Genomic DNA, 18795 nt, shown 5'->3' with positions numbered 1-18795 from the left:
AGGGCTGAAGCAGTAAGTTAAAATCATTTCAGCAGCCTGCTTGGGTGAACAGGATAACAGCTGAGACATAGCTTCTTGGAGTCTTCAACAGCAAGAAAAGAAACATCTGTTTGGGTCTAACGGTAACTTTATTGGCTTTAATCTCTTTCAATAACTGTAGGCTGAAAGATGTAAATTGTATTACAAATACAGGCATTTTTCTTGATCGTTTATACTCCTGCTATAGAAATATGGGATTTGTTAAGACTGTCTGCATGGCAGCTGGGGACGGCAGGGCTGGATGTGTGGCTGCACCTTTGCTTTGCTCTGCAAGGTGTGTCAGTGATGCTGGCTCAGTGTGCTTTTTGATGTGTCTGAATTTCTCAGCTTTTCTCAAGGAAGCTCTTCAGAATGCAAACAGTGACACTTATAGCGTGAAATCCCATCTCTTAATGGCGTGAAGATTAATAGTACCATTGAACTCATTAAGGAAGTTGCTTCGCCCTCCTTTGCACACAACCTCTATTGCATGCAGAAATGTCTCTTCAAAGAGGGTTTTGCATACAGAGATGCCGTCGTCGGTAATTATGGATGCGCGTCTTTGGGCATTTCCATGTCTTAGTAGAAAATCAGAAGCTTTCTGTTCCTGTTCCTGTATTTTGCTAAAGCTAAATATGTGCCGGCACCGGCTCCTCATGCAGTAGTTGAGTCCAGCTGCAAGTTGCACACAGTGTAGAAGAGCTGGCTGCTTGTTACCTAGTAAGGAACTTTAAATATATTTTTAAAATCTGACACTCAGCTGCAGGCTAGTTTAGGTGTCAGCTGGTTTTGACAAGCAGTCACCTTTTTATCTTTTTCTTTTTTTCATCTGCATCTTTTTTTTTTCTTTTCATTCTGCTGTTTCAGTGAAGGAAACAAGTTCATGAGTTTAACCTTAGGTTTAACCAGGCAGCTAACAAATGCCAGTTTCCTGCAGGACAGAATGATTTGTATTGATATGGTTAAATTGTACCGTAGTCCTTGTAGTTAAAAAAAAAAAAAAAAAAAAAGCCAATTGCTTTGCCTATTGAGGTAAATCCCATGTTGATTTAAAATTTAAATGGCAATGGGAATTGTATGCGTGCAAAGCCCTGTCATAGTAATTTTTTTTCCCCAGTGTTGATGGTGGTGGTTTGTGATGAAATACAGAAGTGAAGGAACATTTGCCAGAGGAGGCGAAGGGGGTGTAGCAGGCTATTGTGGTATTTGTGGAAGAAAAGGTAAACTTCTGGTGAATCTCACAGACTCACAGAAGAGAGAATGTGCATCTGAAAATGTTTGTTGTTTGTTTGGGGTTTTTTTAACTCTGGCTTTATCATACAAAACTAAAAAAATAAATACATTGACATTAACACTATGGTCAAAAACAGACTGTTGCTTGGTGTAGTCTTTTAGATACAGTCAGCACGAAGGACCAAAGCATCTCCTGCAGTACCAGCAGGCAAAAAGACCTGCTGTTGAGCACATCTCCCTCCTTCTCCAGACTTCTCTGTGACAAACACTTCTTCAGCAAGCCATTTCCACTCCACTATCCAAGAGTGACTGTTGTCCTCGTGAATCCAGGAAATAGATTTAATAATCTGTGCACACAGCCTATCAAGTGAGAGCTGGCAGACACTGCAGTAAGGTTTCCCTCCTGTATCCATCTCCATAAGTTGTAACACCTCGCCAGTCCCCATCTGAGCAACCTTGTTTCTTCAAGAATTGTTATGATGAGGTGCCACTGGCAACCTACATGTTCGAAGGACAAGGAATAAGGCTAGGAGGGGCTGGGCTGGCAGTACTGAAGGTCTGGGAATAGATGCAAGGTCAAAGGAAAGACCAGCAGGACTGTCTGGAGAGATGGGAGCGTGAAGGAGGTGGCGGCTGGCTGTCATCACAGCCTCAAGGTCTGGCTTTGTCAAGGAGGTACCTTACATCAGTAAAATCGAAGTATTGCCCGTTTTGTCATGTGATGTTCAAGAAAGGGAGATCATTCGTGTTTGCTTTCTTAACCTGTGTTTCTTCAGCTTCCAAGCTGTCCTGTATTCTTGCTTGATCCTGCTAAAATGGGCAAATCTATGTGTTTCCTGGCTTGTAATGTTGAAAATCCCATGTTTGCTGGAAATTTCCCTGACTCCATACTGTAAGGCTTTTCTGACTGTGCATATATAACGTTTCAGTTTATTAGTACAGTTTGTACAACTTGGCCATAAGTGGCTCTGGACTGAGTCGTTACTGGATTTGCTAGCATAAATAGCGGTGCTTAATTGAGTCTAAATTATTTGTAGATGTGGAGCATGCTCACTTCCTCCACCTTTTTACAGTCTTCCCCAATTAACTTTCATTTCTCTGTTTTGTTGCAGAGCAAGGAAGTGGGATTGCAGCTCCAGGAAGACTTGATGAAGGTCTTGAATGAACTCTACACGGTAAATCAAACTGACTTCTTGGAATCTTTTCAGGCAGAAGGAAGAAGTGTTTGACTTCTCCCAGCCTGCTGTTACAGCAGAGATTAAGCACCAAAACTGATAAATGTCCGCAGTCTTTGCAGTTAGAGGCAGCTTGTGTTCACCAGTCTATAAAGCACCATAAATCTCCCTTTTTCACTCTATTCTTATACTGTTGCAGCTCTGTAAGTGTTGGCTCCGCTTGTCAAAGATCTCACCTTAATGCACACCTGCTACTAGCTGTAGCGTTGGTTTTAAAAAGAGTAAAAGATAAGAGAATTATTCCCAAATAACGCTAAAGATCTTCAGTCCGTGGTTTTGTGTGGTCTCAGCATACAAAAGGCAGCACACAGCTTCAGCGGGGGGACCCACTATGTTTGTTTGTTCCTCAATTTTTTCAGCGAAACAGCTCCCTTTAGAGTAATAGTCTTCCATCTGTGCTTTTTGCTTCTCAGTTGGAGACACCAAGAACAAGGCACTACCTTGGGAAGGAGAAGGAATGCGTTCATAAAACTTCATATGCTGCTTGGGGATTTTTCTTTTCACGTAGATGAATGGAAAAGCCTGTTGTTTGATTAAATTTTTGCTTTCTGCAGCTGTTACTGAGCTAGTTGTCTTTTAAAAGCAGAACCTACACATGGTTTTGTTGCTCAAAATGTCTTTTCTTTTGTCCTTCCTTAATGATACATTGGGTCATTATACCGAGGTACACGTTCTTTCCTTTGTTCTTTCAAAAGAGGATCCAGGGATGTTTCTCAAGCCGTGGGATATGAACCTTGTGATGAAATTCGGTATTAATACTGATGCTAGAGTGCTAGTAGGGGTTTCCCTGAAATTTCTTATATCAATGAAATGTATATCAGGCAATTACTTCATTAGAGCGTTGAAGCCACATATTCAGACTAATCTTGTATGAAAAAGGGAGCTCAGGAGTAGGAGAAATGTTCTTGCTTCTGAATTGGCAGTTGAAGAGGCGAGACACTGAACCCACGTCATGATTTTCCTCCTTTTCTGGGTTAGTGTTTAGCATTACTGAGTCTTTTCTGTGGGCAAAGAGGGGTTTTGTTCCTTGACAGGAAAGCCGGGAATGAGCAGTGTGGGAGCTGCAGGCACTTTGAAGCTGACCTGTGTTTCGATGTGTGGTCTCTGTAGCCGGTACAGCCTTGGTTTTACAGTAGCGTGAGCGAACTGCATTGTGCTGGTGTTCCTGAAAGGCAGACAATTTACTTTGGGTATGAAGGTGGCTTTGTAAATGTAGCAGTGCTTGTCATCAGCGCTGCCTAGTCCAGAGATTATTTTTTTTATTTGAGGGCACAGTCTGATTCAACTTTTGAGTCATGTACTTGGACGGGATCCTAAGGAAGAATATAGATTTGTCTCTAAACACAGACTTTTAGGAACTGAGGTTTATTTCTAATCCAGGTTCACAGGGCACTGAAGTTGATAAGGAGGCTGGTTAGTGGAGTTTCCATAGACACGTGTAATCATTTCTGCATGCCAGGCTCTGACAGATCATTGAACCAAATACTGAGTCCTGATAATTCCTTTATTACTGGAAGGGATATCTTCCAGAACTCTGCCTTTGATAAAGTGATATAGGCTATTAACTTTTTAAATGTCCATTCTAGGAACTTGGAAACTATTTGTGCATTCCTTCTGCTGTAAAACTTTAAATTGTCCCTTCACCAGAAAATTTATTTTCCTTTGCAAAAACCACTTCTGCTGATCATATTCAAAGGTATTTCTTGCTGGACTCAATTTCATCACTGGTGGGATCGCTTTTATTAGTACTTCTAGAAATACTAGTTTTGCAGAGTACCCAAAGGATTGGCAAAATCCCTGTTTTCAGGCAAAATGGATGTGGACAAAGACTTCAGTTTCCCTGCACGGATAAAACATAGTGGATTGTTACAACCTGTAAGTTTTTGTCCTGAATTGTCCTGTGCAGTCAGTCCTTGACTGTGCTGTTGCCCACAGCAGGCACTAGCAAGCCAGCAGTGACCCCACTGCCAAACACGGGGCAGGCAGAGCTTGTAGTTGCCAATGTGGCACCGTCAGCAGCATAAAGAAATCACAATTTTAATGATTTTTTCTGCTTCTGTTGCTTTCTGCCAGTTCCACTTCCAATGATAGAGGAAAAGCAGCTACTTTGCATCTATTATTATAAATGCCTGCTTTATAGTCTAAGCATATGCAGGAGCTGAAAGTGTGTGTGTGTAAATTATTCAGAAAGTCTCTCTTTAATACTGGCTGCATTCACATTCCCTTTCATGTTTAAATACAACGTGTCTTTGTATCTGAGAATCTTTGCTGATCACTGCATAAAGAGAGAGCATGCGTCCTACTTACGTAAAATGATGTTATGGTTCAAACTAAGGTGAAATAGGTATAAATAGGTTTTCATCTGAAATAAATCTAATGGTTTGCAAGGGGGGTTCTTTATTAGTGGTGGAATGACACTACTGGGGTGTCTTTATGCAACTGTGTGCGGTTTTTTTGCCTCCTATCAAACTTTACTTCATAGTAATGTTTGCTTTGGTATATGAATTGTGTTGCTTTGCATTTGTGGATTAAAAAGCTAGTTTGTAGATTATGCCCCTTATTTTTTTGTTTCTGTGTTCTTAACACAAAGCTAGATATGAATATCCTGTGAAACAAATGAGGGGGTTTTATGGCTTTGGGGGATATTTATCTATACTTATAAAAAATGTGCTGTAATAACAGTTGTCCATATAGTACGGGGTCCAGCTCTCCCTGAGCAAAAGAACCAGATACTTTTATTCACCTTATGTAATAAAAATATTAATAAAAGAATTTTTACATATACAATTTGATTTAAACAAATGGAACCGGAGTTGTTGTTGCAGCCGTTCTGTTCAGACTATTGATTTGCATACAGTTCCTCGAGACTTGTGATGTTTAAAGGACTGATTCATCCAGATGAAAGACTGATAGGCATCCCTTCTGAAACCTTACCTGCTGATGAAAAGCTATCATTTTCCAACGTTGGTGTATAATTTTGTTTGAATAGTAAGGAGGCTGGATTTAGTCTGTATCTTTTTTTGGGTTTTAGGACTCCTTTATTGGATTGTACAAGAAGGCGCATGCCAAAGTTAAACAAAGAAGCAGCTGTGAAATAATCCACTTTGATTTCAGATTCATTTTGAGAGCCACACTTTCATTCGTGCATCTTCTGTAATGCTTTTTTGAGATGTGAAATTTCCCTGAGTATTCTGCTGGCTTAGATATTTCTGACTCGCAATAGCAACCAGATCTGATTTGCTGGTCACTGTCCAAATGCCTTTGCCTACTTAGTACAGTATCTTGCATTAATATAAATGTGATGGACAACTATTATGAAAGAGTTATGTTAAAGAAACTTACAGTTTTGGGGAGTGCATTGGACAAATTTTAAAAAAAAAAAAACCCAACCCAAAAACCAACAAGGTTTGCAGCATTTTTTCTTAGGATTTTTTTCTTCCCTCCTAGCTTTTGTGCTTTCCAGATACATATATTACTGTTCTCCCTAAGACTTGGTCATGCAGATAAAATAAGGCAAAAACATCTGTATGCCTAGTTTGTAGGCTAGGTAAACCAATTTCTTCCGCTGCAAATTGAACTGTGGTACTCTGACTCTTGCGTATCATTTTCTGCAGGTCATGAAAACCTACCATATGTACAATGCTGACAGCATTAGTGCTCAGAGCAAACTGAAAGAGGCAGAGAAGCAGGAAGAAAAGCAGATTGGGAAGTCGGTGAAACAAGAGGACAAGCAGACGCCACGCTCCCCTGACTCAACTTCCAATGTCAAGTTTGAAGAAAAACATGTTCGGCGAAGCTCTGTCAAAAAAATAGAGAAAATGAAGGAGAAGGTACTTCCATAGCGTTACTACTGCCTGTGTGGGGTGCCTGAGGAGGGGACCTTTGCGGTAGTGCAGCAGAGGAGCTACTGAGTTCCGTCCTTTGTGACATTCAAATGCAAGTCTCAGCTTATGTACAAGTTTTGGACAATCAGATTTAGGAAAGGCAAAAGCTAGCACCAGGTTTCTCTTAGGACAATCAGATACAGCGCTTTGTATTATCCCGGTTTATACAGGCATGGCGCAGAAAGCTGAAACAAGGTGAGAGTAGGAAAGTAACAATGGCCGCCTTAGAAGTCATGGTTGATGTTGTTTTTTCTTGTACAGAGTACAAGATTTTGTTTACCATTTCATACCAGCTTTAGATCTGACCTGTGGTACAGGGAGACGTCCAGTCCCAAGCTGACCTCATAGGCAGAGCCCGATGCCTTAGCAATCGGTCAGTTGGCACTAAGATTCAAACCAACAGAAGGTTAAGAGTTATTTTTGGATTGATTTAGGCTCTGAGAGGACCAAGTTTAGGCCTGGCTTCTGTTGGAAGAGGTGGGGTGCCTGCGGCAGCCCTCAGACTACCTACAGGCTACTAGCAGCTGCTCTAGCAGTGCTGGAGCTGGGCCATAACCTCATAAACCCACCTTGTTCCTTCGTTCTTCCCTTAATCTTTGCCAGTCTGCAGCCTGTTTTAAGAGAAGACTTTAAATGCAAAGCTGTCTAGTGTGGAAATGCTTAAAAACATCTAAATAATTTATCTAAATTCTGTGCCTTTGAGTCTTAATAAAACTGGAATCCAAATGAAAAATAAAACCTGTGTGAGCAGAGTGAGATTTGTATAGTATCTTCTGGTGTTACCAAGAACGCTACTACGCCTGCTGCACCCCTTTTTAAAATGCATTCTGGTTTTGGTTCTCTTTTAGCGCCAAGCGAAGTACACTGAAAACAGACTGAAGGCTATTAAGGCAAGAAATGAGTATCTGCTAGCTCTGGAAGCCACCAATGCATCTGTATTCAAGTATTACATTCACGACCTGTCTGATCTCATTGATGTAAGTGCTGCTGCTTGGGTGCCTGCAATGAATATCATTGCCATTAACCCTCAGGCGTGCCTCTCCTTCAACATCTTCTGTACCAGCACAACTGGTAACCTCTGTACAGCTGTGGAGGGATGGGATGGGTCTTGGATGGGCAGCTTAGAGGGTAACAACAGGCATGATAATTGGTCATTAAGCTGTTAAGTGAGCTTTTCTTAGATGGCTGACTTGGAGTCTATTACACAGATAGAAGCTTGCACCTGGCATTGAAATGTGTCGAAGGAGGAGTTGCTTAGTTAAAATGAAACTCGGCTTCAGTATCGCACTGTTTCTTGACATTTTCTATTTACTATTTTAAGCTAACCCACAAGATTATAACTCAGAAGCAGATTTAAAAAAAGAAAGTTAACTGTAGAAACAATATACCAGTTGGTAAAAGAAATCAAGGACAGAAGCATTTTCTAAAGCCGCTTTTAACTTGGTTTGAAAAATTCCCTGTATTTCAAGGTTAACTTTTTCTCTAGTGTATTCCACAGGAGGGACAAACCTTGCTGCTTTTTAGACCTTCCGTTCTCTGATACCCTGACACACCAGCTCTACAGCAACTTCCTTGATGCATTCCTTCTGTCAGTGGGACTGCAGAGCACTTCCAGTCCAGCTCTGATAGGTGTCAGAGGAGTGTCAACAGTGATGGAGGTTCCACTGCTTGCCCCTCCACAGTCTGTCTGTGCAAAGAAACAAAGACATAAACTGGCTATAGAAGCCAGTCCCCCCTTTCCTCAGAACACTCCCTGCAGAAGCTGGGTAATGGAGCAGAAGGTGGAGGGAGCATGTTTCCCCGTTGCCTGCAAGCTCTCTGTTCCCCCAGTGTTCCGGGGGCATCACTTCTGCTCTTAGTAAAATGCACAACAGAAAACCCCATCTTTCCTCTTGGAAAACTCAGAAAAGCCAGTTAGGAATCCTGAGATTTTTCATGAATACGTCACTGCCCACTTTAGCCTGCAGGACTGGAGTACCAAATGCACCGAGTGCGTTGTCTGGGTCACTGGCTGTTCCTTGATCATCTTCTGCTTGCCAAGGACAGCCCGCTGCTGTCACTGTTAGAAACACTCAACTGCAAAGCCTGAAGGGAACTGTCTTTGTAGAAGGGGGGAGTAATGAACAGAAGTGTCTCTAGACACAGGCAATAAAGAGCACTCAGATCACTATTAATTAGTCAGCTATTATAATACATAACAGTATATGTAATACATTTATTCAGCTGATCATAAAATCACATGAAGTGCACTTCTGCTAGGTATTTATTTAAACCTGTCCTTTGGATGTCAGGATTGTCAGTGCTCGATGGTTTTGAAAAATACTGTTATTTCAAAATGTCATGTTTTGCAAAATTGCTGTACTGAAGAGGCATGTTTCATTTACACCTGCTGCCTGTTTAGGGGACCTTTTTTGGCTAACATTTGCTCAGCTTGCATTGTGCCACCTTGTTTTTTTAACAAATGATGACTTTCTGTATATTTATATACAAGATGGGTATTAATTTCACTGACATCAGTGTAAATAGGTTATCTTAATTTTTTTCTTTTAAAATCCTATATATAAGTCCTTCCCCGAACACTGTGAATGTGCTTGGTTCAGTTGTCTGCTAACAGCCTTCTTAGTACGCTTTCACGAGTCACGTATCTTAAAGAATCCGTTTGGATTTTGTAAACCTGTAACAACTTTTAAGCACTGACCTGAGATCTGTTAAGTAGTACCTTCACAAATCCAGGTTCTCCAGCTGTGAGGGGAGTGCTGCTCTCCCCAGATAGCCCCCGCCGTCTCTGGGGCATGGTAGGTGGTGGTACAAGGCGAGAAGCCTAGCTTCGGCGTTTCATGGGTTTGTCGCTGTTCCTAGAGAGGAGCCGTGGCTCTGGGTGGGTCTGTGGCCATGTTAACCCCCTTGTGTTCCTCGAAGCGTTCGATTTAACACTACATTGCAAGTTCTCACAATCTTTAGAAGAAAAGCATTATCTGCTCTGTTTTCAGAAGGCATGGAAAAATGTGGGACTTGCCTGGGAGCACAGGAGATGGAATCCGGTTATCTCATTGTTCAGACATAGGGAATATAGATTTACTAATCCCTTTGATCCTGAAGGATCGAAAATTAACAATTATAACCAGCGACGGTTATCTGAAGCATCTGACTTAAAGAAAAATGTGATTTTTAAGCCAGGTCTTAATTCTTTTCCTTGATCTAATAATTTGATGATATTGAATTTTGAAATACAATATAAAAGCAATCTTCAGAGTTACTTATAAGTAGATTGTGTTAGGCCAAATAGCGTGAAACTTGTCATGTTTATGCAACACATTGTGTTCCCCCTCCAATGTGCATGGAGGATAACAGTGAGTTAATTCTTCGTTGTGAGTTAAGAGCAATAAATTGTTCCTGACATAGCTCAGTAGTTTTGAATTTCCTGACTTTGGGGACTGAGGCAGCTCTTTGATGCTAATGAAATATTACAGTAATGGGGAGGTTTGTATGAACTCGTATTTACAAAAGGGTCACTAGGACAGAACTTAAAGAAAAAAATGCGTGTGTGTGAAACCTAAAGCTTACTTTACTCTTCTAGGAATGGGTATCCTGCTGCTGTTTACTCTAGAATTTCATACTTTCCAAATGTAAACTGCATTTTAAAACAGAGGGCTCTTTCTCCTTAAATCTTTTAGCTTGGGCCCATTTGAAAACTGCTAACTGGCAAAGGGTTAATCAGCTGTCATGTCGGGAAGTGAATTTGAATGAGTTATCATTAAATTCTTATAAAAAATTGATTTCCTTGGAGAACGATTCCATCAAACATTTATATAACCCAGAAAAGGGGTGGCAAGACTGATACATTTATAAACATGGTATGCTTGTCTTTTAAAAATGTTAAAGTAGGGGAGTGGGCTGAAAAATGTTTTATGTCACTGGCTTCAATAACATAAAGCCCAAAAACTTTGCTGTCTTAATGTAGTCCTGCTGCTCAGTGAGGTGGGGTATAAAATATTAAGTCCCATTTGACTCTCCAGTCCCACCAGTGAACTCCCCTTGTGCAGCAGCTCGACGTTCCTGCCAGACACGGATGTTTGCTGGAGGAGGGCGAGCAGGCAGAGGACAAGGTGGTCACCCTGGTGGATGGGTGTGCAACTGTCCAGCCTGCCGTAGGAGGGGAAAAGGAGCGACTGCTCCTGATAAATGGAGCTGATCCTGATCCTGGCTGGACCGTTGGCCCAACTCAGGTTGCCTTTCCCCAGATTACTGCAGAGAATAGCACTGTAATGTGCATGCAGAAGAGCAGTAGCTTTGAGTGGCTGTTGATCCAAGACTGCCTCCCACGTGCAAATTCTCAATCAAGCATCTTTTGTTGTTTTTTTGGCTGTTTTTTGTTCTTTCTGATTGAATGTAATGTCCTTTAATTCGCTGCCTCCAGCCTAACCAGCAACTGCAGCTCTTTTTACAAGACTCCACACCTGCCACAGCTTGTTGGCACAGGAACCAGGCATCTAGCAGCACTTGGTGACAGAAATTCTGTGAAAACGGGGAATGGTCCAGTAGTCAGGCTCTTCTCTCTCCCTCCACCCCTCCAGTTCCCCTCCCCGCCCCCCCCCCCCCTCCCCCCAGCTTTTTTCTTTTGTGTTTGCACACAATGACAGTGATGAGACCCAAATGATGGGTGAGGAGGAGATTTCATGTGAATTTTGCTTACAGAGCAGCACAGCAATCAAGCAGATGGTCTCTTTCTTTCTTTTTTGGATATTCTCCTAGTGTATGTAATCTTGTTTGTAATTCCAAGAAGGTGGGCTCCTTGCTCACTTTATTAGATGTCTGAAAAACTCAGCCTGTTTCTGATCAGCTAATGAAAAGCGCCTTTCTCCCTTCTGAAACATTTAAAACTTGGCTGCGCAGCCATGGTGGAGATGAAGCTGCTTGATTGTCTTCCAGTGACATCATCCTGGTGTCAGTAATAGCCAGGAAATTCTTGACCACGACCACTTTCTGCTAGAAAGTTTTTGCTCTTCTGTTTCACCCCAGCAATGAAGTCATCCCATCCGATCACTGCTTGCTTTTTTGGATGACTCTGTTCTTTATGCCTGTGATGTACAGGTCATGTTCTTGCTTCCTGAAGTACGTTGAAATAAGCAGTTTTCTGTATCCTGGGTGGAATTATTTAGATGCAGATGATCCAACTGCTGTGTCTTGTTTCTCCAGATAGTACTCTAGTACCTCGTTTTCCTCTTTGAATAATTTTACTGAAGGATTTTAGGACTGTGTTCGGTGGGAGTCACTGCCCCTAGAAGTAAGGTTAGAATTTAGAGAAACACATTTCTGTACTATTGAGCATACCCACTTCTAGGGTACTTTTGCATGAAAGGAAGTCTCTAGTACTCCACAAGCACTCCACAAACTGTTACAATAGTTTAAGCTGTAGTTGTCTTGGCAACTAGTTACAAGATGGTGTTGAAATTTGTATGGGATTATAGGCTGAGAGTTCTGTTTAGGGCCAGCTCTGAGGACGCCGGGTCAAGATCCCTCTGCAATCAGTGAGAGCTGTGGGACCACTCTGGTACCCAGATGATGATAAAATATCTACGACTTGTTATCCATTTATATGACTTCTGGCTTCAGAAACATTTTTATTTCTATTCCAGAATTTCTTCACTTTTTCATATAGAATTGTGTGTGTTTTTCCAGCAGTGTTGTGACCTGGGATACCACGCTAGCCTCAACAGAGCTCTCAGGACATTCTTGTCTGCTGAGCTAAACCTGGAGCAGTCAAAGCATGAGGGTCTGGATGCCATTGAAAATGCTGTTGAGAACCTGGATGCCAACAGCGATAAGCAGCGCCTGATGGAGATGTACAACAATGTCTTCTGTCCGCCCATGAAGTTCGAGTTTCAGCCGCACATGGGTGATATGGTCAGTTTATGTTCTACCTCCGGCTCTGTAAACACTTGCAGCTCTGCCTGTTTACTTCCCTTGTCTTTGATAGATAGACCCACTAAAAGGCCACCTGTTTGGTTCTGTTTTGGGGATGGAGAGGGGAGCCTTGGAAAAGGGAGCTGAGATGGAGAGTAAGGAGAGGCTCATGGCACGGATGTCTGAGTGTTACTATCAAAGCTACTGAAAATGAAAACACTTATTTAAGTGTAATACTCAATGTGGACAGGACACTCTGTTTTAACCTCTCATTCAACCCTTGCGCCCTGAGACAGACCCTGAAGTTAGAGATTGGAAGGGGCAACGAGATAAGAAACTTAAATGCTGGTTTTTGAGGCATTTGAGTGTGTAATCTTAGAGCACAAATGATTTGTAGTGGTGCTTTATGCATCTTCATTGTGAGACAAGGCAGTCGGAGGACTTTTTTGGCAATGAAAATCTCTCTCTTTATAGGTTTATCAAGATGTGGTTACTCATCTGGGAACTGTTTAAAGTCGCACAAGCTGAAACCGGTTCTAAATGGGAACACATGTACAATGTAATAATTTAGGTCAATTGGTTGGATTTCTAGATTATTCTCCGAAACACTGTAAGGATGGTCTCTTGCAGACAGCCTCTTCTTTGGGTCTAAGAATTACAATTGCTGCTTAAGGTGCCTCTTTGTCTCTTTCCTCTTAAGTGAAACCCTCAGACTGCAAATGACCTTTCTCATTTTTTCTGTGCTTTGGTAGTATTCTTTGAGACTGTGTGAAGAAAAAGAATGACCTGCAGACTGTCATTCAGTTAACAGCTCGTGTTCGTTGAGTCATTTATCCTGGTTCTTCTCAAGGCCGAATGAGCGTTTAGAAATGCAGGCTGATGGTCTTGTTGCGGTGGTCTTGCATACACCAAATTGAATATATGATGGTATATGCGCACGTGTGTGATAAAACTCCAATTCCCATTTCTGTCTTTAAAAAATAGCCTTATGCAATGAGGTCAACCTTTTCCTTTTTGAAAAACCAACCAACCTAAACAAAAAGGAAAAGCTGCCTCATGCTGTGAAATGAGACTAGTTCTTAACAGTACAGGGAAACCCAGTGTTCTGGCATATCTGACAGGTCCCTAACCTGTTCTTTTTTTTATTTCAACTCCTCTGAATACATCAAGCAGTGAATCATACCTGTTGCTGTAGTGTACAGGTAGTTCAGCCGAGCGAGCTCAGCCACTTTACACCCCTGCCCCAGGATGCTTGGCTAATACATGAACCAAATTCTTCTTGATGTGCGGCATGATTTAGCCTAATATCTGTGATGAAGCACCTTCAGACTTTCAAAACACGTGACAAGTTTAAATTATGGAAAGCAGCTAATTTTTTCTAGTTCGTCTTTGATGTTCATGTTATCTCTCTTGCCCACTTATCAGTACTGTCAGGAAGGGAACTGCAATTTGGTAGAACGTGGACCTTTTCCACTGGTTGAAATCCAGGGTTACAAAGTTTTAAAATAAAGCACTTGGGAAGATGTTTGCTTATAATAATTGAATGAAGTATTGCAATGTTCTTGGTTATGTGGGGTTTTTCCCTAGCCCTCTACAAGCGGTGCTGTTTCTTTTCCAGGAGTCGCAGCTATGTGCCCAACAACCAGTCCAGAGCGAGTTAGTGCAGAGGTGCCAGCAGCTGCAGTCTAGATTATCTACGCTTAAGATTGAAAATGAAGAGGTGAGCTAATCAAAAATCAACAACCATCTTACCACTTCCAGTGTGGAGCGGGGACTAGTTAATGAAGAATCTAGTTGCTGTGATCCTCTTTTTATGAGGACTTGTGGTAAAATTCACTAAAACAGCTGAGGCCAACAGTACATTAGTGCGTGATCTTGTGTGAAAGTTAGGTGTGTGGAGAGGATCCTTTGAAATACCCCCATGTACCTCTTTTCCCATCATTAAGCTGATAGGACTGGCTATGGCGCAAAAGTTGTATTTGGATAGCTAAGAGAAAAAGAGGAGCTTAATGTTTTGAAGTGAAGGCGGTGAATTTGCATAACCTAAGGTAAGAGCTATTTTTTGTTTAATTGGTCGTCTAAGATGAGAAGACTAGATCAATGGCATTTGTTCAGGGACAGGTCAGAATACCTGATCTGCACCTCTGTGTTTGAGAATTTTTAATACTCCTTGGGCAAAACATGCCACTGCTTTATATCTAGGAAGCAGATTCTGGCCTTCAGTAAAAATTTCCAGTGCTGCAGAGTCCTGCTTTTAATATCTAACATTTGATGCCCAGTGAATGTAGTTACAGAAGACTATTAAAAGATCTTTCTTCCAGCACTCTTTGCTTTGAGGTTAAATTTCTTTACATCTCCACTTCATCCCAGCCTGTAAGATTACAGCTGTTATCCTACACCTGGCAGGTTCTGTGTACTGCCAGCCCTTTATGTGGACTGGGCTGTTAATGAGCACCTTCGTTATGGCACACAGGGTATGAAACCAGTAATATCTGTTTATTAGTGAAATGCTTCAGGGTACTTACTACCTCTGTTTTTAATTTGCAGTGTACTATCTTCATTTTTTAAATACTCTCATTCTTGCTGAACAGGTTAAGAAGACTATGGAAGCTACGCTCCAGACAATCCAGGATATAGTCACGATAGAGGACTTTGATGTCTCTGACTGCTTTCAGTACAGCAACTCGATGGAGTCTGTTAAATCCACTGTCTCGGAAACGTTCATGAGCAAACCAAGCATTGCCAAGAGACGGGCCAACCAGCAGGAGACAGAGCAGTTTTATTTCACAGTAAGGAGTTAATTTTCAGTATGAGCACGTACAATGCATTTAGAATTATGCTCACAAGAGAGTACAAAATGATGCTATCATCTTATAAACGTGCTTCTGTAACTGATTTTGGACAAGCAGAGTAAGCATATTAGGTTTTAAAAACAGGTGCTTTGAATTCCTTACAGATATATTGGGATACCTTTTGTTGATGCAAACTTAGCCTGTGGATAAATTGTGTAACAAAACCTCAACAAACCGAAACAAAAAAAAACCAAAACCAAACCACAACAAACACCAACACCACTACCCCCAAAATTTTATTTCTTCTGCATCTAAAAAGGAATTGAGAAAGAACTTAATAGCTTGTAAATATCAATTTTCAAAACCAATACAAACTAAAAGAATGTTTAGCTTTTTCGTTTTTTTATCATCTTACACTTTCAGCTCATATAAGCTTTTAGTTGAGTCGATGCATTTTGACAAGATGCTAAGAGCTTTTTATATTGAATTTCATGCCAGTCTATATGTTTTTTCTTAAATTAGATTTATGTTAAATTGTTGAATTCATTTCCATTTTAAAAATACTTCAGAACAGCAGAAGAAAATCATACCTCTTATCCTGGTTACCTTGTCATTTCTTTGGGTATCTTTTGCTGTACTTAATGCCCTTTACATTCCTCTTCCAAGAATGGTGTTGCTTATTAAAAGTCTGAAGTTTCTGTGGCAAATTACAGTAGCTGGTTGGATGGTTTCTGTCGGGCCTGGACTTACAAAAATCGGGATTACAAAAAAGGGATTGACCACCCTGCCCCTAGGGTTTTGAAACCAGAAAAAAGATTTTTAATTGAACTCTTAACCGTTTCCTCTCCAAAGAGGGACCATTGTAAGTTCAAATAGGAGACCAAACCCAGGACTCTATTTGGATATAATATTTTTCTGTTTCATCGCGTTGGTGTCCTGCTGCAGAGCAACGAGGTTGCAGCAGGGCGGCAGAGCCCTCCCAGTAAGCAGAGGTGCAACCTGTCGTGTCCTGCGCAGCGTGGGTAAAGTCACTGTCAGCAGCACAAAGCTGTTCGGGGGGGGCGCTCTGTAACCAGCCTAATCAGATGCTCAACTGATCTACTATTGACCGGGCTCAGAAATATCCTTTATAAGGATTTGAAGCTTTGAATCTGTAAGGAGCAGGCTTTTTGGTATATGAGAAAATGCTCAGATGAGTGCTAGCGAGATGGAGGGCAGAGCTGTGTAGCAATGTGGGCGAGGCCTTCTTTGTGTAAGGGGGAAAACAAAGTGTCGTGCAGAAGAGAGATCTAAAGCCCCTCTTACCTTATGATGAGCGATGTGAACGGAAAGAAAAATACTAATTTGAAAGAATATCCTATATTATTATGTAACTCAAGTTGGAAAATCCACATACTGCATTGTTAGCTAGGCAGAGCTCTTAAGTAAATATAGTGATGCCGCCATGGGAATTTAATTGAAGGAGTACTGACTGTAGTATCTCTACGCTGGTATAATCTGTATTTCCACTAGAGGCATATCACTGCACGCTGGAGCTGCGATGGCTCTGTTGTTAGGGCTTTGAAGGAAGATCTGTATTCAGAATAGAAGTTTAAACTTCCCCACGTCAGTGGAAAGCATAGGAGGGGCGACTGACTTTAGCGCTGAGCGAATGCAGGTAGCCAAAGCGAGGAAGCAGCGGTGACTTCAGGGAGCTGAAATTCGGGGATGTGTCCTGGGTGCCTGGCAGGTGGGTACCACTGCTGCCATGGCTACAGTCCTGCTTCCTGAGCCAGCAGAGCGGAGCTCGCTCGCGTGAGGATGCCTGTGAGAGCTGAAATTGTACCGCTAATTGTAATACAGCTTGGCACTCCGCCCTACCTGAGAAAGGAAAAGGGGAATGAATGATTTGATTCTTTTTTACCTCTAAAATGGGGGATGATTTTAGTTCTTCATTGAGAAGAACTTCCTCTAGGAAGATTAAAACGTGGCATGACGCTCATTCTGTGAAGTGCTTTAAAAATTAATGTAAATTTATTATTACCCATCCCTTAAGACACGGGTAAGTATTATGTAAAGTTCCCCTGCTAATCAGTCCTATAGAAGCGTTGCGCTGGCTGTGCCAGTGTGCCACTGTTCCCACGTTCTGTCGCTCGCAGCGGCGCAGGGGAGCGGGGATCTGATCCACCCGCTCCTTCAATAGAGTGCCTTGTTTGAAGTTATTCTTTGGGGGGTGGAGGGAGGGAGGAAAACTGCTGAGCTTTCCAGATTGGAGACAGTTAAGGATGTGGGACAGTGGCAGAAACTGTTTTTCTTTATAGCCTCAAAAGCATAAAATCTCCTTTCCCCCAAGGCAGGAAGATACGGTCTAGTTTGCATTTCACTTCATTACGTATGCCACCTGACAGCAGCTTCTCCCTGGAAAAACACTGCAATGAGTTTGGGCTCAGAGAGGGTGTCAAAGGCGCTTGGTTTTGAGGAGGTGGTAGGTGCAAAATACTTACCATCTCTGGCGAGCAAGAGATCTCCACCTCTTAGTTTTTACAATACAGAAATAATGTGACTTGAGGATGTTTCTGCTGCTTTGTGTCTGATTGTACTTAGCCCGACTCCAGCTGTGCTCTGCCAGAAATGAAATCCTTAGGAGTTCTGTAGTTTGATTATTTTCTTTTGGTGACTGTTTTTACAAAGCCAGAAATCAAATGCTAATGGATCTTTAATTCATTGAAAAAAGCCTGAAGCTTCATTTTGAAATTACTTTTTTTTTTAAAGTGTACTTGTAAGAGGCAGAGTACAGAACGTTAGGCATGAGGAATTCAATGAAAAGACACATGAAATACTGCACTGCACAGGAACCTTTTTTTTTCCTTTAAAACAACCCCTGGTGCCCATCTGCGGGCGGGCAGCGTTATTAACGTGACCACTGCAAGTACCTTGAAGCCAGAGCGATCAGCCAGGGCATCTGCGAGTGCCAGCAGCGGGTCCCTGCCCTGACCCGCGCGCTGAAACACAGCTACCAGTAGGCTGAGCTTAAATTCTTATTTCTGCTTCAAAGGGAGGCTTAACTCTCTTCTGAATCAAGTTGATTTGCTGATCCTTAAGCTTCTGTTTGAGCTATTTGGAGCTGAGCCTTCTGGCCCTTCTGTCTCTTTGCCTGATCATGACTTTGAGATGGGGAGCTCAGCACCTCCCAGAACCAGATTTATCCTAAAATCCCCGCTTCAAATTCTCTGGTTATTTTTGCAGCTTATACTCTTCGTGTTTTCTTCTGTCAAAATTTGATGTGAAAATGTAATTGATTGTGCAAAATACATAGTTGGGGCTTGGCTGGCAAACAGATTCTACAGGGAAATTCCAAAAAGTATGGTTTTATGGGTTTTTTTTCCAGCAGTGTTCACACTTCCTGTTTTCTTCTAAAACAACAAAAAAAAAAAGTTGAAGCATTAGTATAGGAAGCAGGAAGTGCTGAGATTCTCCAAAGGGATTTAATTCTTGTGAATTTTTTCTTCTAATGTTGTCAACCAGAGGGACATAAAACACGGGCTTTTGGCAGTTAATTAAAGCCCTCAGCTCAGCCATTTTTCTCTGTCGTGTTGGTACATACTGCTGCTGGAGAGCCCGCAGTGGAAACTTCGTTAACTCCTGGAAGGTTTCCCCCCCACCCTCAGTACTGCTGCAGTGTATGTGTATCTATATATTGCTTCTTGGTTCTTTACATCTTGCGTGGAGGCTGCCGTTGCTATGACCTGC

At 41.8% G+C, this 18795-nt stretch overlaps 1 protein-coding gene across 4 annotated transcripts in view; it reads left to right on the top strand.

Moving 5' to 3' along the window:
- Positions 1-18795, top strand: part of SRGAP2 (SLIT-ROBO Rho GTPase activating protein 2) — a 112208-nt gene that overhangs the window by 59578 nt on the left and 33835 nt on the right. For 3 of the 4 annotated variants that reach the window (XM_040616394.1, XM_040616395.1, XM_040616397.1), the window contains exons 5-10: positions 2364-2426; positions 6101-6316; positions 7219-7347; positions 12050-12274; positions 13893-13994; positions 14866-15063. In XM_040616394.1, the coding sequence (XP_040472328.1) occupies positions 2364-2426; positions 6101-6316; positions 7219-7347; positions 12050-12274; positions 13893-13994; positions 14866-15063 (933 nt within the window). The remainder of the gene's footprint in view (positions 1-2363; positions 2427-6100; positions 6317-7218; positions 7348-12049; positions 12275-13892; positions 13995-14865; positions 15064-18795) is intronic. The other variant, XM_040616396.1, reaches the window with a different exon arrangement.

The sequence above is a fragment of the Falco naumanni genome, chromosome 17 (assembly GCF_017639655.2).
Source record: "Falco naumanni isolate bFalNau1 chromosome 17, bFalNau1.pat, whole genome shotgun sequence".
NCBI lineage: Eukaryota > Metazoa > Chordata > Aves > Falconiformes > Falconidae > Falco > Falco naumanni.
The sequence above is the reverse complement of the archived record's forward strand: the minus strand, read 5'-3'. Positions and strand labels throughout refer to the sequence as shown.